Genomic DNA, 21,200 nt, shown 5'->3' on the forward strand with positions numbered 1-21,200 from the left:
CGAAGAGAACTGATCTCTTAGGTTTACTATCTTATCTTTCGTATTATCTTACTATCGGTAGTCCGCGACTACGATCTTAGAGTGAGAACGATTGTCTGTAGTAATAGAGGTAGAACTAGTCTGAGGCGTTTGGGCCTCGTACATGCGAGTTTATATACCTTTCTACTAGTTGCTTACCAAGTCACAATGACACTGTGATTCATAAGAACTTACAGTAATTGCTAAGAAATCAGTCAGTCGCTGACTGAGAAAGAAGTAATATGAATCAGCAGGATTCATATTATTGCTAATCCTAATACAATGCGCTGATAAAGAAAACAAGTCATAAGGACTTGTGGTTCGTAATCAAGCCGGTAGGATTCGTAAGGAATCCAAGATATTACAAGGAAAAGGATAAAATGAAATCGTATCTACTAGAAGTGTCCAGTTGCTGATACTAGTAGATGTCCAGATACGAAGAGTGAAATAAACAGATCGTAACAACGTCTGTCAGAGATGGTGATCTCGATATCCATATTGATGGCCTCGTAGATCTCTTTGAACGACGTGTGCGTGCAGGACAACGCCTCTTATATTTGAGTTTAGCGCGGATCTACTTCACGGACCGGGAGCTAGTCAGGCTGAGGTGGACTTTTAAATCGGTGAAACGGATCCTAACTGAACGTGAGGATGATCTGAAGAAGTGATAAGAAGGTAATCATGCGGATAAAAGACTTTTATACAACATGTATATACTATGCCCGTAGCTAGTGGCGATGTTTGTTTCACGCCGAAGCAATGTCATGGAGCTTCTGGATCCAATGCGTTTAAGGTATCAACTTCTTTGAATACCCTGAATCAGAGTAAAGTATGCGTCGACTCCGGGTGAGCCAGCAACAATGGCGCCTATCACGCCGTCTGGGCGGACGACGACAACCCGAGTGTCGTCCTTGACTAGGTAGTGAGAGTAAGCATAATTATCCCGGTCAATCAAAACCCTGGCATGGTCTACATGGAGCTCTGTAGCCGTTGTGGCGGGCAAAATCACGACAGTGCGAGCCAGCGCCGAGTGGCGCGCAGCTGACTTGATAACGTCACGCGCAGATTTGACGTTGAGCGAGAATACCAGCACCGTGTGGTGCATCGCCTTGTAGATGTCGAAGAGCCGAACAGTAGCCTCGCCCTCTACCAGCCCAGGCGCGTCCGGAGCTCTATCTCCCGCAACGAGCTCATCGGTGAGCTCAACGCCGTATGCTGCGACCGGAGGAAGTCCAGCGGAAAACTCGTCGAGCACGATAGGACTTGTGCGGTAGTTTACGCCGAGCATAAACAAGATTCTGCCCCGATGAAACGCGTTCTCTACTGTGCCGCGCGTCTCGCCGAAGGTCTTGTTCATGAGGTCGGTGGTGATATTAAGCATCTGGGCGATGACGGGGAGACGCTCGGCGGTGTAACTGTCGAGCAAGGAGAGTGGAGCGAGGCCCTTGGATACGAGAGCTAGCTTCCATCCGAGGTTAAACTTAGGGTGATGTAAGCAAAGAGCTGTGTGGGACCAAGACTACGACTTACAGCATCCTGCACGCCCGAGTTGAGCCCTTGACCACCTGTGGGGCTATGGACGCTGTACAAATGATCAGTACGAAGCATATTCTTGGGGTTGACATAAACGACTAACTGAGCGGCGTCTAAACGTATGAGTTAAGCATCAATAAGAACATCGACGAAAGTGCCCTTGACGCACCTCCAGCAACAAAGACCCTGCCCTCTCCGAACTTATTAGCCATTCTGATGTTGGGCCTTTACATTGGGTCAATATAAATGGGTGTGTCACTCAATAGACTCGTATTCACCTGAATTCTCCAACCCAAATCAACTCCACGAAGTCGACTGGAGCAGCCAGCGACTCGCGTATGCAGGTGTACAGGGCGTCCTTGCTAGAGACCAGACTCGTGACATCGAACTTCTCTCCCGAAGCGAAGAGTTGCCAGCCGTCGTTGTCCCCGAACTCTTTGCTGGGACGGAACGAAAGTCTGATTGCAACTGTCGGATGTGAATGTGAAACCAAGCTTTATACCACGTACATGTTACCCGCTTCGTCTCCAAAGATATGCCAGTGCTGGGAATCGGCAGGTTTTAGTTCCCCGTGGAGACCTCAGATGTATAGTACTTACGTCCCTGGACAGTTCCGTGCACTTGAACCGGATATCACCAGTGACGATGCGAGTCTCATCATGGGTCTCGCCAAGGAAGGTAAGTCCAAGTTGCTTGCGAACGACGCCTTTGAAGCGATGTGAGCTTCAATCAAACTGAGCAACAAGGGTTGCTTACCTCGTGCGCCATCGGCACCAACGATATACTGAACCTTGATCTTCTCGCTTGTCCCATCTTTCGTTGCGGTTTGAACAAGAACACGTTCCTCGTTCTGCTCGAAGGATAGTAGCTCCACGCCATATTCTACACAGCAACCAAGTTTCTCCAAGTGCGATCGTAGGATACGCTCGACATTGCACTGGCCTATTGCCAGAGGATTGATCTACAAACAAGCCATCAGGACAGCGACCAAATATGAAAGAACCATACACGTACAATTGGTATAGCATGTGTCGGATCAAACACAGGTGCCATCGGAAACTCCTTCAAGGCGGACAAACTACCAAAGGCATGCGACTGCATGGGTGGAATCCGAGCGGCCTCTTGCGCGATCTCTGGCACGTCAAGGAAGTGGTATGCTTCCAGTGTTCGTGGCTACGTGAGATGTTATTGGTGTTGCTCCTTTCAATCGCGCAGTGAAGCACCAACCATATTGCCTGGCCCACGCTGACCAAGGCGAGGGGAGGGCTCTTTCTCAATGACACGCACCGACACTCCATTGCGGAGCAGAGTCAAAGCAGCGACAAGCCCAGTAGGACCGGCGCCAACCTTGACGTGCCTCAGTGCCTATAACGATGTGATCGAGTTGATGGTAGGCCACGTACAACAAGCACTTGCGCAGGTGAAGACATTCTAGTACGGATGAGTGAACGCACAAGACTGGGAATGGAAATGCGCTGGATGATAGCTAAATTCACGTCGGCTTTTATACGTACGCATCACTAACCTAGCCTTGGATATCAGTGTGAGTTTAGGCCGATGAAGTGGCCCTCGCGGGTGGCTTTCCTGGATGCTAGACATCGCATAGTCAATCATTGACACCTTGTTACCTGGGCTGGTTGGCGCCTGTTGGCGCTAGACGACGCGCGCATCAGGGCATCTACCGAAATCCCGATAATTCCGAGTGTCCTCCGTGATTGCCCGAGAGAGAGACCCGGCCAACTCCGGCTCACCCACCTTTTGAGCTCAGTTCAGCTTTCAGAACGTTCAGCTCCACATCACAAAACGGTGAGTAACTTCCAGACCAGACCTGGATAAGCATGAGGATTGTGAGAGTGTTATCGGGAATCCGGGACGTGAACTTAGGGCAAGGGAGTTGGAAAAGGAGACCGTGGGAGCCAAAGCCCTTACGAGAGCGAATCTGGGTTATGGTCTGACGCTCGTCGACCGCAGCAATGGGTTTGAGGCGATGTCGACGTTAGCGCACAATGAGGCACACAGCAATCTCTTGTAGAAGGTCCAGATTGCTTTCCAAGAAGGTGCAACGTGGAGGCTCCGCAGCTGTATACGTGCGTATACAAAGACCATCAGGTGCTTGCGTTCAACGTCTTCGGGCCTACGTCCCTCAGTAGACTGACTCAACTGACAACGTATCGACGTACGTATAACGTTTAATGTCCATGATTATGCTGAGATGCTCACATCAAACACCTTTATTACCAGTTACTTGACATAATGCTTGCCACATGGCCAGACGCTGCAGAGCGTCAAGTCCAAGTTACCCCACTGGATGATGATATCAATACATATCTGCACATCGTCCAACAACTTCGCACGCGCCGCAATACCCTCATGCCGGCCTGTTGCCTGTTACCTGAAGTCCTTTCCGAGATCTTCAGCTATCTCGTACCCATCCGCGTTCACGACAATCATGACATCATCGCTGTAACGCACGTCTGCCGCTGTTGGCGGGATGTGGCCTTAGCATTCCCCCATCTTTGGTCGCACATCCACTCAAGATTATCCTCCTCGTCACAGATTTCTCTCGCTGAGATGATGTATGAAAGAGCCGCAGATGCGGTCCTTACCATTGAGGTAGACGCAGACGACACAGATGAACGCATTCATCTCATCGAGGAGCTAGCCCGCCAGCTTCATCGGACACACGTGTTCAAACTGGAGCCCTCGAGAGGGCAGTACCCCGGCTTCGTGGAGAACCTCGTCGTAGACTGTCCCATTCTAGAAAGCTTTTGGATCTGTGTGGGTGGTTCTAGGTCAGATTCAGATGTCCTCCTCCCAAACGGCATGTTCAGAAATGCTTCGAGGCTACAAATGCTACACCTCTCAGGCTGCGCTCTTCATTGGGATTCGTTGGCTCTCAACGGGCTGACTTGTCTTGAACTCTCTCATCTGAGAGAGCTCGCTCCAGCTCCGAGTGAGCTTTTGGGCCTTCTGGAGGGTAATTCTGCCCTTCAAGATCTCGAGCTCGTCGACGTGTTGGCCAAATTTTGGCTTACACCGTCATCATGGAACGCTGACGTGGCAATCAATCTCCCTAACCTCCGACATCTTGCTTTGTCCGACATAACATTCATTCAATATGCCCACTTTCTGTCACGCCTCAACGTCCCTCCAGAGACTCACATTACGTTGGACATCACTATCCCTGAAGGCCGATCACCCAACAGCCTAATGCTCTTTCCCGCAAGGGTCCTCACCCCTTATCGTGATGACCCGGGGATCGCCTATTCTGTGTCTATCGAGCACGGGTATCGCACTGACATCGACATAGCACCACTCATTGAATCCAACTGCCCCCAGTGCTCGTACCAGACCTGCCGAAGCCACCTTGACGCCACCTTTCGCTACTCCGGTTCTGACCGTGACCATTCGGCATACAGCCCTTTCACGTCACTGTGCAGTGGAAGTCCTCTTTTCTCCATCCAGAAATTGACCATAGATACTGGCGACGAGCAGCCATTTGGAGCCATCCTTTGGCGCGATGTATTCCTGGCGCTTCCTAATCTCACGTTTCTCGATATAAGCGTTGAAGAGGACAATTTAACGCGAGCGTTGGATGCGCTCGCCCCCGGCGAGAGTCTCCGACCTCTTCCACAACTGGAAGAGCTTGTGCTTTGTCCGGCATCGGGGCATCAGGGAGGCGCCGAGAACCTTGCAGATGCGTTGGAAAAACGTGCGAAAGCGGGACTGCATCTCAAGTCTCTCACCAATCGTGGAATTGAGCTGTCTCGATCCGTGATTGTGCGGGTGCGGTGGATGGTCGTTGGTATCTTATCAGGGTTTGACTAGTCAAATTTATGTGTGTAGATGATTGAAATAACTTTGCGTTGTTCGTGGACATTGTCTACTAATAGCAATATCGTGTCACATAGACTTGTAACATTAGATTTGATGCAAGAGAGTTGGGAGACTATATGAGTTGAGACCTAAGAGTGGTAGAAGCGTCGGGACTCATGCTAAGAATCATGCTATTGTCTGGCGCTCGTTCACCGCAGCGATGGCTTTAAGCCGATGATGGCGTCAGCGCTCAATGACTCGAATATGTAAATCGACCCCTTTTTTTGACATTCAGACTCCTTTTCTAGGTTCAGCTTAGGAACTCCGAAGCTGTATAAAGCCTGCTGGTGATCAGGCGCTTGCATCCGCTGTTATTAACCCCCACTCTCGCAAAGCACAGGAAAAAGCCATCGAAGAATTCGACGTACGTCCTCTGCGTATAACCCTTGGCTTAAAAGACGTGCCTTCAATCGTACTGACCGGTAAGCTTATAGTAGAATGCTTACCGCATGGCCAGATGCCTCAGAGCGTCGACGTCACGCCGCACCCCTCGACGACGATATCCATACCCATCTGCACATTGTCCAGCGGCTTCGCGCACGCCGAAATTCCTTCATGCCAGCCTGCTCCATCCTACCCGAAGTCCTTGCCAGAATCTTCAGTTACTTATCACCGACTTGCTTCTATGACAATCGCGACATCATTACTGTTACACACGTCTGCCGCTGCTGGCGGGATATGGCCTTGGCATTTCCCTGTCTCTGGTCACGCGTATATTCGATCTTATCTTCCTCTTCAAAGATCTCCCTCGCTGATATGATGTATCGGAGAGCCGCAGATGCACCCCTTACAGTTGAGGTCTTTCAAATTGGAACGTTGACAAAAGAACGCATCCCATTCATCGACGAACTAGCCCGCCAGCTCCGTCGAACACGCCACTTTACTCTTACATGTTCCCCGGGACAGTCCCGTGGCATTGTAGAGAACATCGCCTTGGACTGTCCCGTTCTAGAAACCTTTATCCTATCTGCGTGCTGCGACGCAGATCTAGGGGCTCCTCTCCCCAACGGCATGTTCCGAAAATCTCCGAACCTACGTACACTCTCCCTGTCGTCGTTTTCTCTGCCGTGGAATTCACTGACTCTTAATGGACTGACTCGTCTTGAACTTTCTCACCTGACCAAACTCGCACCAACACCAAGCCAGCTTTGGGACCTTCTTGACAGTAACCCTGCTCTTCAGGATCTCAAGCTCATTAATGTCCTATCAAACTTTCGGTCGCCACCGTCATCATGGAATGTCGACGCGACAATCAACCTCCCCAATCTCAGGCAGTTTGCCTTGTATCAGACGACATTCGTTCAATATACTCATTTCTTATCGCACGTCAATGTCGCCCCAGGTGCTCGCATCACGTTGGGTCTCATACTCCTCGAAGATCCTGATCAAGTTCCACCCAGTATTATCACACTGCTTCCCCCTAGAGTTCTAGCCCCCTATTGCGATGAGTCGGGACCAGTCTATTCCATGGCTATTGAACACACACATCGTACTGAATTCAATGTCACACCGGTGCTTTGCAATGTTTACCCGTTTAACTCCCCCTACGCCCAGTGCTGCAGTCGAAATCACCTAGCCGTTTCCTGTCGTGGCCCCGAGTCTAGCCGCCATAATCCCGTTATGAACCCCTTCACATCTTTTTGCTACGGCAAATCCCTTTTATCTGTTCAAACGCTCAAAGTACGTACCGGAAATAATCGGCCATACGGTGCCATTCCTTGGCAAGACGTATTCTCGGTCCTTCCCAAAGTCACGTTCCTCAACGTAAGCGTTGACGCGGAGAATCTAGCCCGGATGCTGGATGCGCTCGCACCCCGCGAGCATCTTCGACCTCTTTCAAAGCTAGAAGCACTCGTTCTGTCCCCAGCAGTAGGGAGGTCAAATCAAAGGGGCGCATACAACATCGCAGATATGCTTGAACAACGTACCAAGATGGGTATGCGCCTGAGAACCATATCTCATTCGAGAATTGATCTCTCCCCGTCCGTGCGTGTAAGAGTGAGGTGGATTGTGGGCCTCGAAAAAAGTGAAGGGTAGTTGGACCACAGCGTCCGACTTGTGCGCCGCTTGTGGACACGAACGTCGTTTACTATTATTATACAATTACTTGCAGTACTATAATTCATGTCTGGCCCGTGAGCAAACAGAAATATTGATGAGTGCCTGATAGTCCGCCAACAATCGCACCAACTACTCCATCAGGTCGCACGATTATAATACGAGTGTCCTCTTTGACCAGATAATGCGAATATGCGAATCCGGCCCTATCAACGAGGACTCTCGCCCCCTTGACAGCCTCCATCGAGACCGATGCACATGGCAAAACGACAACGAACCTAGCCAAGTTAGAATAAGACAACAGTGGCTCGACAACCTCATGCGCTCTTTGAGTGTTATTAGCGAAGACCAAGACCGTGTGGTGCGTCACCCTGTAGATATCAAATAGGGTAACAGTCGAATTTCCTTCGGACAGGCCGGGAGCATCAGGCGCCCTGTCCCCCGCAACGAGCTCACCACTGAGCTCAACGCCGTACGCTGGCACGGGAGGAAGTCCGGCGGAGAATTCGTCGATCACAATTGGACTTGTGCGATAGTTGACGCCGAACATGAACAAGATCCTGCCGCGATGAAATGCGGTCTCAACCGTGCTGCGTGCTTTGCCGAAAGTTTTGTTGAGTAGGTCGGTGGTGAGGTTGAGCATCTGGGCGATGACGGGAAGACGCTCGGCTGTATAGGTTTCGAGGAGGGAGAGCGGGGAAAGGCCCTTTGCAACAAGTGCAACTTTCCATCCGAGGTTGAACTGGAAAACGACGGTCAGTATTCAGCGGGTTGGATGGAAGCGACTGACGTACCGCATCTTGGACGCCGGAGTTGAGACCTTGACCGCCTGTGGGGCTGTGGACATTGCAGACGTCATTAATCTCTCACAACCATTCAAGAGTTTCACCTAAGAATGTGAGGCCGAGCTGCTTACGAACGACGCCTGCTCATAGACAGGTCATGAGCTCAGATATATTCGATGAGAGAACAGATTTACTTACCACGAGCTCCATCAGCGCCAATGAGAAACTCCACTCCCGTCGTCTCAATAGTTCCATCCTTGGCAGCAATTTCTGCTACCACGTGTCCCTCGTCTTGCTTAAACGAGAGAAGCTCCTTGCCATATTCAATGATGCATCCAAGCTGTTCAACGTGCGATGCTAAGGTCTGTTCTACGGTGCATTGGCCTATAGCAAGAGAGTTGTTCTGTGTCGATGATGGCATTAGTTTTCGATTAAGCACAAAATCTTGGACGTACAAATGGACAAGCAGGCGTTTCATCAAACACTGGGACCATAGAGAACTCCTCTAAGATATCAGCGCTGCCGTATGTGTGCGCTTGCATTAACGGAGGCAAGGTACCCTTCTCGATAAGCTCTGGCACATCAAGGAAGTGGTACGTTTCCAAGGTACGTGGCTTCAACGCGACATCAACTTTCAACCTCGACCTTCACAATGCTGCGATAAAATTAGATGCCTACCATGTTTCCGGCGCCTCGTTGCCCGGGACGTGGACCATCTGCCTTCTCCACAACGCGTACCGTGACTCCGTTGCGTAAGAGGGATAAGGCGGCCACGAGCCCGGTGGGACCTGCGCCAGCCTTGCAGTCATTTAGCACCTTCAATAGCTAGCCATTCAGGCAGATGAATACGTACAATAAGAACCTGAGCTGCGATCGGCATTGTGCAAAGACTACTGTGAGTCAAAAGGGTACTGATCAGTTTTGCATTCCTATAGATGCCTTTATACAATCACACACTCACCGTTCAATGGGGGAAGGGGAACTTCACATGAAGTGGCCAGGATCGTTCGATCGATCTCTTTCACCGCAATGTATGTCAATGCTATGTCGTACAAAACCCAAACCCGTAGGTCGCGATCGGAGTCCGACCGGACTTTGCCTTACCTCATTAATATTCCCGTGATGAAGAAGATCATGGCCCACCAGCCAATGATATTATCTCGCATGCTGCCGAACACAGACGTCTCCGCCTACTCCGTAAGCCAGGTGTGTCAGCAAGTGTTCTCTGGAGTATCAATCTTGGATTGAAACATTGAATGTTGTGAGTTTCCTTGCAACTCTTCAAGCGCGCACGGTCATGACGCACCAACTCAGTTGGTATTCGTGGCGACTTTGTCACGCTCTTCGACAAACTCGGAACCAAAGGACTGCTGTGCGCGATTTAAGTTTACTGGGTCATACACAAGACACAAGCCTGAGGGAAACTGTACGCCGTAAAACTCATTCAGGGAAGACCTAGAACCCATCTCAGCTCGTGATATCTTCCACGATAACAAATAGTGCTTTAACTCGCGCGAATATTGTGTTTACTTTCGACCTTGGATCAACCCGAAGTACTTCTCGACACCCGACTGGCCTGCAACGATGGCACCGACTACTCCGTCGGGCCTCACGATGACGACACGCGATCCGCCCTTGACAAGATAATTCGTATGCGCGTGTCCTTCCTTGTCGATAACAATTCTGGCCGAGCCGATATTACCGACTGGCTTCGCTGTCGCAGGAATAATGATAACGGCACTAGAAATGCCGGAGTACTGCGCCAGCGATTTCAGAACCGGATTTGCTGCCTGAATGTCGGCAGCAAAGACCAACGCCGTGTGGTGCGTCGGCTTGAAGACGTCGTTGAACAGGCTGACCGTGTTGTCTCCTTCGACTAACGCAGGTGCGTCCGGCGCCCTATCGCCGGCGACAAGCTCGTCGGTGCGCTCGGTGTTGTACGCAGGGACAGCAGGAATGTCGGCGGAGAACTCGTCGAGTACGATCGGGCTCGTACGGTAGTTGACGCCAAGCATGAACAAGATTCTGTCCCGCCGGTAGGCCTGGTCGACTTTTTCACGCCTAGCGCCGAATGTCTTGTCGAGGAGTGTAGTGGTAAGATTGAGCATCTGAGCAATGACAGGAAGACGCTCCGCAGTGTACGACTCGAGCAGGGACAGCGGGGCCATGCCTTTCGCCACAAGGGCAACTTTCCACGCAAGATTAAACTAGCGCCGCGCCCTGTCAGTAGATGCACTCGAGAGATGAAGGGAAACATCGTACAGCATCCTGAACACCGGAGTTCATTCCCTGTCCGCCTGTAGGGCTGTGCACGCTATAGTGCCGGTTGGTCAGTTTGACTGCTATTCGAACGTTGTATGGAACGGTCACCCAACTGCGCAGCATCTATATAAAAGAAGTTAAGCTGACATACACAATAGAGCACAAAAATGGCGCACCTCCGGCAACGAGGACTCTCCGCTTCCCAAACGTGTCCACCATCCGAATGTTGGGTCTTCGAGAATGGTATCACGTACACATGCACCGGTAATCATGCCAACTCACCGGAATTGAGAAATCCATATAAGCTCCATAAACTGGATTGGTGCTCCCACCGCCTCTTTGACACACGAGTACACAGCTTCCTTATCGGCGGCGAGTCGTTCAATGTCAAACCTGTCACCTGAGAGGATAAGTTGCCAGCCGTCGTTATCTCCGAACTGGTTACTGGGTCGGAAGAATAACCTATGAACGAGATCTTTAGGATGACTAGAACGACATAGCTGCAATGTGCTTACGATGCACCGTCAGCGTCACCAAAGTGATGCCAGTGCTAGAGAGTAGCCAGTCGTAATCAGTGGACGATATGCACGGGCATGCACGAACACCTACGTCTCGGGATAACCCAGCACATTTGATACGAATGTCTGCGGTAATGATGCGAGTATCCTCGCGGGTCTCTCCAAGAAAAGTGAGACCAAGTTGCTTCCGCACAACACCTAAGGTGAGGGTAAGCTGGAGATTATCTACTGGATAGAATGAGCACCTACCCCGAGCACCATCGGCCCCAATCATGAGCTGAGCTTCAACGGTTTCATCGGCTTCGATAGAGCCGTTCTGGGATGAAATATGGACGACAACGCCTTCCTCGTTTTGCTCAAAGGTCAGCAGCTCCTTCCCGTATTCGACGGCACACCCTAGTTTCTCAAGGTGCGAGGCCAGGATTTGCTCAACATATGTCTGCCCGAGCGCGACACTACGGTTCTACGCAGAAACATTAGCAAATTATCCACATAAACAGCAATGGTCCAGAGGCGTACGATTGGAATAGCCGGCGTCGGATCAGCTTCACCCACTAGGAAAGGAAACTCCTTCACGACATCGATGCTCCCGAAGATGTGGGACTGGATATGGGACACCGCCTCGCCCCTTTCCCTGATCTCGTTGACCCCAAGGAAATGGTACACCTCGAGTGTGCGCGGCTGTGGCACGTCAATATCCGCGTTACCAGATGCGACGACTCATCAGTGACTCACATAAGTACCGGCGCCTCGCTCGCCTGGGCGAGGGCCATGCTCTTTCTCGATGATACGGACGGATACGCCACTTTGCACAAGGGTGAGGGCAGCAACGAGACCTACTGGCCCGGCACCGGCCTCGTGGGATGTCAGTATCAATGCTCTAAGTCGGGTATAGGTTGAGTGAGGCACACTTACGATGAGAACTTGTGTCGATGATGGCATCGTTGAAGAAAGCAACGCGGTAGAGCTTCAGAAATTGGAGGGCTTCGTGTTCGTGTCACACGGTGTTCGGTTTGAGTGTGCTTTTATGCACGCTCCGCGATGCCAGTTTACCTAAGATGTCACGCAGCTGAGCGAGGTTTGAAATCTACCCTTCTTGGTGCGTGTCGCTCTTTGGTCAGCGGCCCGTCGTGGCCTCTGAGCAAGCATGGCCTTCGTAATGCGCAGGACAGCGAGTAGAGGTGCGCGCCAAGGAGGTCCAGGGAGGTCCGAATGAGTGAGGGCGTTTCTGGAGATGATTGACGGATAGCCTAGCCCGTCTCGGAAGTGGTGCGTCAATGACACGCGAGTTTGATGGAGAGCGCATCAGCGACGTCAAGATTCCTCCACAGCGAAATCTAGCGAAATGGGGCTTGGGCTGGCTTGGGGCTGCTTGGGGAACAATCGCCGACAGACTCGGAGATCTTCCGGGGATATTATGTCAGATAGACGTGGTTTTTCGCCACCCCACTGAGTCAGGCTGTCAAGCCCAGCTGCTCGTAGGCAGTGATCGGTAGAAAGGCTGAAAAGATGTTTTTGCTTATACAGTGACGAAGCCAAAACAGAGCAATGTATCATCACCTTTTCTCGTACCCACCTGAGATATCATTAGGCGCCATCGGTACTAGGCATATCTGCTGTCACATGTGGAGAGCGAAGCTGAGCGAAGCTCTGCGAAGCTGGGATAGTGATCCCAGCTCAGCCGGAGTCCGGAGGCGACGTATGATCGCCTTCGGTTTTGACATTGCAGCATTGCATTGACAAGTAACGATACATCACACAACGCAAGGGTCCACAGACCTCTTTCGCGGTGGAAATACTAGTAGGGCTTGAACTTGCGAGACTCCCTGAGCTTCGCTATTCGAGCCTTATCCTGCTCGAAGTTCTTCTTCAAGTCCATGATAGCTGCGGTCGATGCATATCAGAACGATGCATCCCATGATCAGCGTACGCTGCTGCTCACCTTTGCGCTGCTTTTCCGCCTTTTGGAACGCGTAGAACGCCACCTTCTCCTTTGGCTCCTTCTTCTTCCGACTGGCCGTACGCCCTTCCTTCTCGAATTGCTTGCTCGCAACGCCAACGCCACCTCCCAGAGTTGTTCCGTATGCGCCGCCGCGGGTGACCAGCGTGAACCCGTCTTCGTCGACAATCGCCTCTCCCTTGCGGTATTTCGACTTTTGCTTCGCCTTGGCGAGATTGTACTCGAAGAGTGTCATAAAGCTGTCAGCATGAGTTCTGACAGCATCGAGTGGTGGACGAAGGGAGGTGTACAAGGCACGGTAGTGTGCTAGGCCCGACGGCTCTTCAGAGCGTGGCCACGGGCGAGGTTTTGAGGTCGAGGTGAGACGGTCGAGTGAAGGGGGGTCAAGGAAGACGACATGGGCAGTACCGCCTGTTCGGCGAAGGATGCGTAAGGAAGGGGAAGGAAGGGAAACAACAGATGGTGGGGCGGCCGAATCCTTGTTGAACCGCCGTCGTTTGCGACGTTTTTCACTGGGTCCCTCCTCCTCGTCCTCTTCCAGCTCCTCTCCTTCCTGGACGTCATCCATCTCGTCCCCATCCCCATCCCCCTCCGAGTCGCTCTCCGCTATTAATTGCTCCTCAGGCGAGTCCTGGTTGAAAACGACGCGTTCCACGGTTCCGCAAGGCTTGAAGAAAAGCACGATCTCGCGTTCAGTTGCATCGACGGGCACGTTCACGAGGAAAAGTGTACGTCCATCGGGCAGTTCGTCCGTCCGTTTTGCTTTAGAGGTTGTATTCTTTCGCAAGTAAAGATAATGTGTCGAGCTGGAGTAGGCGATGGGTACAGCACTGAAGCCACCCACAGATTTGACGGAAGACATAGAGACGAAGAGGCGTTGCCTAATCCGTTCCGCTACTCCATTGTTTGGACCCGAGGCTCTTGCCAAACAAACTACCCCAAAGCAGGTTCCGCAAGAGGTTCCGTGCTCTCTTTGGCCTGTAACCCAAGACATGAGTCAAAATCCTTTCTAGCCTTGGCTCACAATTATGTCCACTGAATGTATGTGTCGGAAAACGTGCGTTGCAATTTATGATGAGCACTATCTACTCCGCAAGTTTCCATACTGTCTCAGGTCCAGTGCCATCCTTTCTTACTCCATTCCACGCTTTTGACGACCCATCTCAACCTGACCAGCTCAGAGTCTGCCAATCTGATCCACTCTCCCGAAATCTTGTCGAGATGCATTCCTACGCATGCTCGCTGCTCAAATGCATCTGCAAAACCTTCGATGAGACAGTGTTCCCGCCCGCGGTCTGTCATGTATAGCTCCCGAAGTTGAGGAACAAACATTGATGTTCCACGAGGAGCTAATGCCTTGGCTAAAAGGGACAGCTGTACGACTTCATCAACGACTTCGAAGCGCAAGACCTGTAAGCGGGGGAATACCGGGAGGAGATCGCACCAAGGGATCTCACCCCTGCGTGGAAAGCCCCTGCTGAGTTCCAGATGCAGAGTATGGATGGAAACGAGGGGCAAAGCATAGCAAAGAGGGTCTAACGGACCGAGCAAGAAGTTTCTCCCCAAAATCTCCGAGTATTTGAATGTTGCTTTCAAACAGGCCCCTCGTGATTGGCCGACGGAGCACGAACAATTCGGAGGAGCTTTGGGCGAAAGGTCGCGAATATTGTAGCAAACGCTGTGGCTTAGCCGAAGTTCCATTGTATGCATCGGCTCCCCTTCAGTGCAGTAAGGCGAGAGACGCAGGGGTGGCAGCAGGGTCAGACTATGTGGCAGGCCCTCCTCGATCCGAGGTAACGTGATATCGAGGACGACGTGGGCGTCCGAAGGGATAGAAACACGGGAAAAGAAATGTGAATATTGGGTGAATGTGGTTTCTTTCAGCTCGAGATGGTATAGCGTGGGCAAGGTTACGACCGGACCAGCATCCCAGGATGACGGTGCTATGTCCAAACGAGAAAGAGCAGCTGTGAGACAGAGATACCTCAAGGAGGTTGCCGCTTGCAACACCCGTAAAAGTTCATGCAACTTGGGCGATAGATCCAATGTGGTGATCAGCGTAAGGGAAGTCAATCCCCGAAATATCGGCGCGTCCCATGATGGTATGTATCCCTCGAGGAGTAGTTGACGCAACATATGCGTATTGGTTGGCATGCCAGGAATACGGAGGGCGCTACCGTTGCGAGAACGGCTTTGCCAGGCAATTACATACAAGGTCTCCAAGATAGGAGCCTCGTAATCGAGGCGATGAACAAGGTCACGCTTTTTTTGGAGAGGAAGGAACAACACTAAGGCGCGCGTCCGATAGAGCTGTCTGCCCAAGTCCCCAACAAGATCGAAGATTCCTGGGTGCAGCAAATTTCCGGTCCCGTGTGGCAAAATGGTGAGCGGAGCTTCCTTGGACCTTTTCAGCATCAGTCGGATAATCTCTGGGCTGGTGTTTGTAATATCGACTGCTGCCCAGAGGTGCGGAAATGCTAAAGCAACATCACGCCAATGGCGACAAACATGGGTTGCCCGAAGCACCCCGTGCTCAGCAAACCTGGGCATAAGCCACGTAAAGATGTCGGCTAGAACTTCATGTGGAAGACAGCAGATGGGAATGAGCGCGTTGCAGCGAGACAGAAGTTGACGTATCTGGCCCCCAAGCTGTGAGCGACAAGACTGCCTTTCCGTCAATGGTAGCCAGTTTGCCGCCATGATAGCCTAGAATATTCTGATTGGTTCAGATGATATACTAGGAGGCAAATCGCAGCTCACTCTAGTGTGACCTGCCTTTGAGATGGGCGTCTTTGATGAACCAGATAGCGCGGTGTACCGGTGTTCTCCTTACTCCCCTGTTGACGCTTATTTAGCCGAAGCCACACCCTTCCTCGCGTCCTGAGATGTGTGGTATGCAGAGCAGGAGTTGAACGGGGACCAATAGATAATTAGACAAGCAACAGGCTCAAGTGTGTATCGGGTACTCTCCAACAGCCAACAGCCAACAGCCGACTCCTTTTTACTTCAAACATATAATTTACCCCCGCCGAAACATTTGCCAACAAAAGACCCATAGTCCTCATCTCCTTCTTCCCCTTCGTTATCACCTCCATCATTATATGTTGTAGATATTCCAGCTCTGCAACAGCAACACCCGCATCAGCCCTCGATACACTCCGCGCGAACGAGAACAGGGCACGTACCTTGCGCCACTGAAGACCCCAATGGTCGTTGATCGGGCCCTCCATGCCCCACGCGAGCCCGCGGAACCACCAGAAGTTGGCGACGATCAGGAATGTGACAACGCCGAAGACGATGCGCTTCGTCTTGGTGGACAGGCGGCGTGAGCTGAAGAAGAAGTGGTCGAACACGTGCCCGAACATAAGCACGGCGAAGTAGAGCGTCGGGAGCTAGACGAGCGGAGAGCCCAATTAGCAAACGATTGGCAGAAAGGGGGAAGGAGATGGGAACGTACGTAGTGGTGCACATATGTGACACGACCCATGATAAAGAACGGAACTATCAAACACCCCCATCAGCATCTGCATATCCCTCTAATACACCAGCACCGAGAAACCACTCACTATAGTGCAAAAACCAGCCATAAAACGCAATCTTGCCCACATACAAAAAGTGGCCCCACTCATGCGCGTCCATATCCACATACTTCCTCTGCCACCTAAGCAGGTACGCGCCAAGCACAAACACACTGATGATAATCGCCACGAAGCTGCCCCACCACACGATTGGCGTGCCGATCAGGTAGTACTTGGGGATCTCGTCGCCCCATCCGCACATGCGCAGGCCGAGGCGCATCAGGGGCCAGTCGGTCGGCACGGACGCGAGGATGTCCTCTTTGTCGACGTCGGGCATCAGCGCGTTGTTCGACGTCATCATCGCAACGTTGAGATGCCAGAAGTCGCGCAAGAAGGGAGACTTGTGGTACGTCGCATCGGCGGGTGGAACTGCCTCGAAGCGTCAGCTCGGTGTTTAATAAACGGAGAGATGTAGGGAAGGACAACGCACGCCGATCGTTCCAGTGCCCCTCCACATTCCAAATCGTATGCGCATCGCTCGGATCATTCTCCTTGATACACGTCGTCTCGATCTGCTTGAACCCCCACTGCGGCAGCGGCACCGTTCCCGCATGCAGATAACACCCCAGCGTAGAGTGCCTAAACCTCAGCCGGGTCGTGAGCGCATGGATTTTCTCCACATGCTCCCTCTTTCCCTGCTTGATATCGTCGAGCACCTCGACAACCCAATAGTCGTGGTAGTCTCCGACGGTGGCATTGCCGTAGCATGACACCTCGTAGTTGACCTTCGTGATCGGCCCCGCGACCTCGTGGCTGTGCAGGTTGCGCGTCGACGGGCCGTGCTGCAGCCGGATGATATCGCCGTGCTTCAGGAAGCGCATATCGGAGTTTGGGTCGAACGCGGGCTCGTCCCACCGGGGGAGGATGTTCCACTCGTTGTTGTTGTCCTTGTAGTGGTAGCACGTCACCTGCTGCTGCTCGGAGCCGGTGGGATAGGTCTGGACGTGCGAGTGAAGAAGGCCACCGCCCCAGCCCATGTTCTTGAGTGTGATCCTGGATCCGTAGGCAACCTCTGTTATTGAAAACCGTCAGACATCCGCATATATATGCGTACGTAATATATGTACTCACCCAGAGGGTTGGTCGCAAAGTCATTTCCGACGAGGTGCGCCTGGAAGAGTGAGCTCATCTGCGCGTCGCCCGTACCGGAATGGTTAAGGATCATGAAGTGGAGCTTGAACGAGGCCATGTAGACGAGGATTGGGATCGTGATGAGACACGTAATGCGTGCACCCCAATGCCGGATTTGTTGGCGCTAGACGCGGCGTATTAGCTTGGCAAAATAAGGAGGTGACAGAGACGCACGTTCGACAACCTGAGATCGCCAAACTTTTCCCAGAGATCCTCGATGGTGTAGAGACCTACTACGGAGGTGACGAACAGACCGACCCACTTGACACTGCGACGATCTTCAGTGTCCACGCGTGTCGTGACATGAAGGAAAGTACTCGCCTGCACACGCAGCCAATGGAAAACCCGGTCAGAGTGAGCCACATCCACCAGTCGAACGAAAACGAGCTTGAGAAGTTGTAAGCGCCATGACCGCACCCCAACTGAAGAGGGAAACATACTGGTGTTGCTCATTATGGAATTTAGCGAGGAAGAAGACAGTAGTAAACGTGAAGAACAAAAGCATAGAATCCAAAAGGATAAACCGCGAGATGACCAGCCAGCCGACATCTGCAGCACACCATCAGTCTCCAAAACGCCGCATACATCCATCCACAAGACGAAGAACTCACCACAAAGAACCATAAGCGCAACCACATGACACGCAAACTGGCTCATCCCCAGCTCAACAGCGGTGAACCACGCAATCGGAACGAGCGCAACGCCAAACATCGACATGACGACGCGCCACGCGACATACGGCACGTTCTCCGTGTACTGCGCGCCGCTCTCGAACTGGAAGCTCCCGTCGTACCCGACCAGCGCGCCCGCGAAGCCGACGAGCATCTTGCCCAGCGGCGGGTGCACGTCGAAGTAGAACTCGCGCCGGAGGTAGTACGAGCCGAACTTGCCAAAGTGCGCCTCGTCCCAGACGACGTGGTCGTTGAGCCCGATCTTGCGGAAGCGGCTCCAGCAGGAGAGGAGGGTGTAGAAGATGGGCGTGACAATGTCCATATTTTGGTGGATGTATTCGGTCTGCGGCGGGGTGGGGTGGTCAGTATGGCGCGTCCGTGTACACAGCCATGAAGGTGAAGAGGGCTCACGATGGAGGTGGGTGGGGGAGGAGGGGGTCGGTGCACACGGCCACTGCTGACGCGGGGCACGCCAGCGCCGGGGCGCATCTTGGAGTAAACGTCCTTGCCCGTATCGTCGTACGGCATGTCTTTCTCGCTCTCCTCCCCGCTCATGAACCCGCCCGAGTTGCCGGGGCCTTTGGCGACCCGCCTGCGTGCCGTCTCTTCAGACATGTAGTGCAAGGGTAAGCTCTCGTTGCCGCCCTCGTTACGGTGTGTGTGCGTATGCGTGGTGTGGTGATGTTGGTGGTCGTGGTTGTGTGTAGAGGGGTAGGAGACCTGTTCGTACTCGTCCGAGGTGCGTGGAGTCGGCCCTTCTGGGGTTCCGAAGTCAATGTGGACCTGGTCCGGTCGCATGAGCTGGTGGAGAGCGCAGAGGCTCTGTTAAGCCTGGTCAAGAGTGGAGGAACTTCAAGGGTCTGGTACTGGAAGGGTCAAGTAAAGGCTACACGTATCGACTCCAAGGCGCTAAGGCTGCGCATCAAAATGTTCATCACGTGCGTAACACAGTCACTTTCTGGTCGTTGCAAACTCCAACAGACTCCTACACAACGGCTACTGACGCGAGCCTGGTGTCATTTTGTCCTTACAACAAAGTGCATGGAGCATACAGGGATATTTGAAGGAGTTGACAGAACATTACGCGAATACATGAAGCATGAAACATAACAAAAGAAACGAGCAGACTAACTCTCAGCCGCCAGATGTCTTTGGTAAACAGCTGTACAAACTCATTAGCTCACGCCATACATTGCTAAAACCAAGCGACGCACCAGTAACCATAGCGTGGTCACGCTCATAAGGCTCGAGAGTAATCTGCTCAATCGGCTTCAGCCGGTTTTTTCTTAGCACCTGCACCTCCGACGCAAACACTGCCGAGGGCGCGATCGTCGAATCGATACAGCTCGCCTTGATGGAGATGACAATGTGCCCACCGTCCTTGAGGAACGACTGCGCATTGTGAATGACAATACGCGCCTGGTCGGGCTGCGCAACGTCCGCAAAGATGACGTCGACCGTTGACAGCAGCATGCGGTATTTGTTGGGCAGACGGGCATCCTCGACAATGGCTAGTAGCACACTGGTTAGGGCAGCGGGATAAACGATGAGAGGGAGACATACGGATGACATTGGTCCGCTTTTTGGCCATGCCGATCAGGTCACGACCTGACCGGGGCGAGAACTCGACAGCATACACAAGACCCTCCTACACCTCGCGTCAGCCCAACTCACACCAGGCAGCTTCAAAGTCACTCACCGGCCCAACGATGTCCGCAACATGACTAACACTCGTCCCACTCGCCGCACCTAGATACAACACCTTCTTGCCCGGCGCAATATACACCGACGACAACCCGCCCAGCACGCCGGCAGCCAGCTTGCTGCGGAACGGGTTCCAAACCCTATACTCCGTCTTGGTGCCCTCAACATCACCCTCGATCGAGATACGCTTCTCGCCATAAACAGACTCGCCGGGGACGAGGTTCTTCGTGACGAGCAGCTGGTCCTTGCCCTTGGCGATGAAGATCCCCGCGTGCTTGTGCGGCTCGATGATCACCTTCGCGCCGCCTCTCGCGCCGCCACGTCCGCCTCCCCTGCCTCCGCCGCGCCCGCGTGGTGCACCCCGTCCACCGCCGCCACCCCCAAAGCCGCCGCCGCCGCCGCGTCCTGAGAAGCCTCCGCCTGTGAGAGGTAAAGAGAGAGTGGTCGGTTGAGCGGGAGGGTCAGATTTTATAGATAGAGGAAGTGTCACGTACCACGTCCTCCACCTCTTCCACCGCCACCTCTAGGCGCCCCACGTCCGCCTCCGCCTCCTCGTCCGCCGCCACGTCCACCGCCAAAGCCTCCACGACCGCCTGGTGCTCCTACACAAGATTTTGATGAGTATTGCGGCCACGTTATCGGGATCGCCCGACCCGACGAGCCATAGCCAGACGATGTGACTAACCGAATGCCATTTTTCTTCTTCCTTCGAGGACTGCTTGGACGTCCTTGGTGACTTGTGCTGGCCGAGGAAGTGGTGCTAATCGTATGCTCGCTGTCGCCGGTCAACAAACCAAATTTTTCGGCACGAGTAGGGCGTACAAATACAGGTAAACAAATGCTATCAAGGCGCCGGAACTTGTAAGCGCTCCCCCGCTTTGCTACATCAGCTCATTCAGCGCTCGACTATCGCAGTACACCCCCTTCGCCAAACTGGACTTTCTGATACGTCTACAATGGAGAGAAGTAAATCATATACAGTTTCTATCTCTTTCGGACAAGAAAGAAGCTCGCCACCTGGAACCTCTGCGTCTGATGACGCCAATCAGCGCCCCCGTCTACCGTTTCTATTGTCCAGATCATGATGTGCTCATCTTTCCAAATCT

General features: G+C 52.6%; 7 protein-coding genes across 7 annotated transcripts; 1 reads left to right on the plus strand and 6 right to left on the minus strand.

The window, feature by feature from the left end:
- Window positions 1-606: 606 nt before the first annotated feature.
- On the minus strand, window positions 607-3,003 carry CONPUDRAFT_116825 (uncharacterized protein). Its single transcript, XM_007766210.1, has 11 exons — window positions 2,955-3,003; window positions 2,779-2,898; window positions 2,566-2,724; window positions 2,308-2,512; window positions 2,151-2,257; window positions 2,061-2,095; window positions 1,830-2,009; window positions 1,721-1,776; window positions 1,655-1,664; window positions 1,549-1,600; window positions 607-1,498 (listed from the first exon to the last, which is right to left on the minus strand). The coding sequence occupies exons 1-11, from the start codon at window positions 2,979-2,981 to the stop codon at window positions 815-817; spliced, it is 1,635 nt and encodes a 544-aa protein (XP_007764400.1). The 5' UTR covers window positions 2,982-3,003; the 3' UTR covers window positions 607-814.
- An 801-nt stretch (window positions 3,004-3,804) lies between these two features.
- Window positions 3,805-5,488, plus strand: CONPUDRAFT_162042 (uncharacterized protein; the record flags this gene model as incomplete). The annotated part of the gene is made up of 1 exon (XM_007766211.1): window positions 3,805-5,488. One exon carries the CDS (start codon window positions 3,805-3,807, stop codon window positions 5,377-5,379), a length of 1,575 nt encoding a protein of 524 aa, XP_007764401.1. The 3' UTR covers window positions 5,380-5,488.
- A 2,023-nt stretch (window positions 5,489-7,511) lies between these two features.
- CONPUDRAFT_162043 (FAD/NAD(P)-binding domain-containing protein) lies at window positions 7,512-9,150 on the minus strand (the record flags this gene model as incomplete). Its single annotated transcript, XM_007766212.1, has 7 exons — window positions 7,512-8,227; window positions 8,280-8,314; window positions 8,375-8,410; window positions 8,469-8,673; window positions 8,726-8,884; window positions 8,949-9,068; window positions 9,124-9,150. 7 exons carry the CDS (start codon window positions 9,148-9,150, stop codon window positions 7,550-7,552), a joined length of 1,260 nt encoding a protein of 419 aa, XP_007764402.1. The 3' UTR covers window positions 7,512-7,549.
- A 630-nt stretch (window positions 9,151-9,780) lies between these two features.
- Window positions 9,781-12,250, minus strand: CONPUDRAFT_162044 (uncharacterized protein). The gene is made up of 11 exons (XM_007766213.1): window positions 11,966-12,250; window positions 11,786-11,905; window positions 11,570-11,731; window positions 11,300-11,513; window positions 11,142-11,248; window positions 11,048-11,082; window positions 10,815-10,994; window positions 10,709-10,764; window positions 10,641-10,655; window positions 10,533-10,567; window positions 9,781-10,477 (listed from the first exon to the last, which is right to left on the minus strand). Exons 1-11 carry the CDS (start codon window positions 11,990-11,992, stop codon window positions 9,797-9,799), a joined length of 1,632 nt encoding a protein of 543 aa, XP_007764403.1. The 5' UTR covers window positions 11,993-12,250; the 3' UTR covers window positions 9,781-9,796.
- A 598-nt stretch (window positions 12,251-12,848) lies between these two features.
- Window positions 12,849-13,872, minus strand: CONPUDRAFT_87266 (uncharacterized protein; the record flags this gene model as incomplete). The annotated part of the gene is made up of 2 exons (XM_007766214.1): window positions 12,849-12,934; window positions 12,993-13,872. 2 exons carry the CDS (start codon window positions 13,870-13,872, stop codon window positions 12,849-12,851), a joined length of 966 nt encoding a protein of 321 aa, XP_007764404.1.
- A 2,030-nt stretch (window positions 13,873-15,902) lies between these two features.
- CONPUDRAFT_97018 (glycosyltransferase family 39 protein) lies at window positions 15,903-19,209 on the minus strand. Its single transcript, XM_007766215.1, has 11 exons — window positions 18,802-19,209; window positions 18,331-18,733; window positions 18,160-18,268; window positions 18,041-18,106; window positions 17,894-17,987; window positions 17,660-17,843; window positions 17,019-17,600; window positions 16,577-16,957; window positions 16,468-16,511; window positions 16,196-16,402; window positions 15,903-16,131 (listed from the first exon to the last, which is right to left on the minus strand). The coding sequence occupies exons 1-11, from the start codon at window positions 19,186-19,188 to the stop codon at window positions 16,108-16,110; spliced, it is 2,481 nt and encodes an 826-aa protein (XP_007764405.1). The 5' UTR covers window positions 19,189-19,209; the 3' UTR covers window positions 15,903-16,107.
- A 142-nt stretch (window positions 19,210-19,351) lies between these two features.
- On the minus strand, window positions 19,352-20,862 carry CONPUDRAFT_97022 (Fibrillarin). The gene is made up of 6 exons (XM_007766216.1): window positions 20,780-20,862; window positions 20,589-20,696; window positions 20,090-20,514; window positions 19,954-20,038; window positions 19,605-19,901; window positions 19,352-19,552 (listed from the first exon to the last, which is right to left on the minus strand). Exons 1-6 carry the CDS (start codon window positions 20,787-20,789, stop codon window positions 19,518-19,520), a joined length of 960 nt encoding a protein of 319 aa, XP_007764406.1. The 5' UTR covers window positions 20,790-20,862; the 3' UTR covers window positions 19,352-19,517.
- Between the last annotated feature and the right edge of the window lie 338 nt (window positions 20,863-21,200).

The sequence above is a fragment of the Coniophora puteana genome (genome assembly GCF_000271625.1).
Source record: "Coniophora puteana RWD-64-598 SS2 unplaced genomic scaffold CONPUscaffold_2, whole genome shotgun sequence".
NCBI classification, from domain to species: Eukaryota; Fungi; Basidiomycota; class Agaricomycetes; order Boletales; family Coniophoraceae; genus Coniophora; species Coniophora puteana.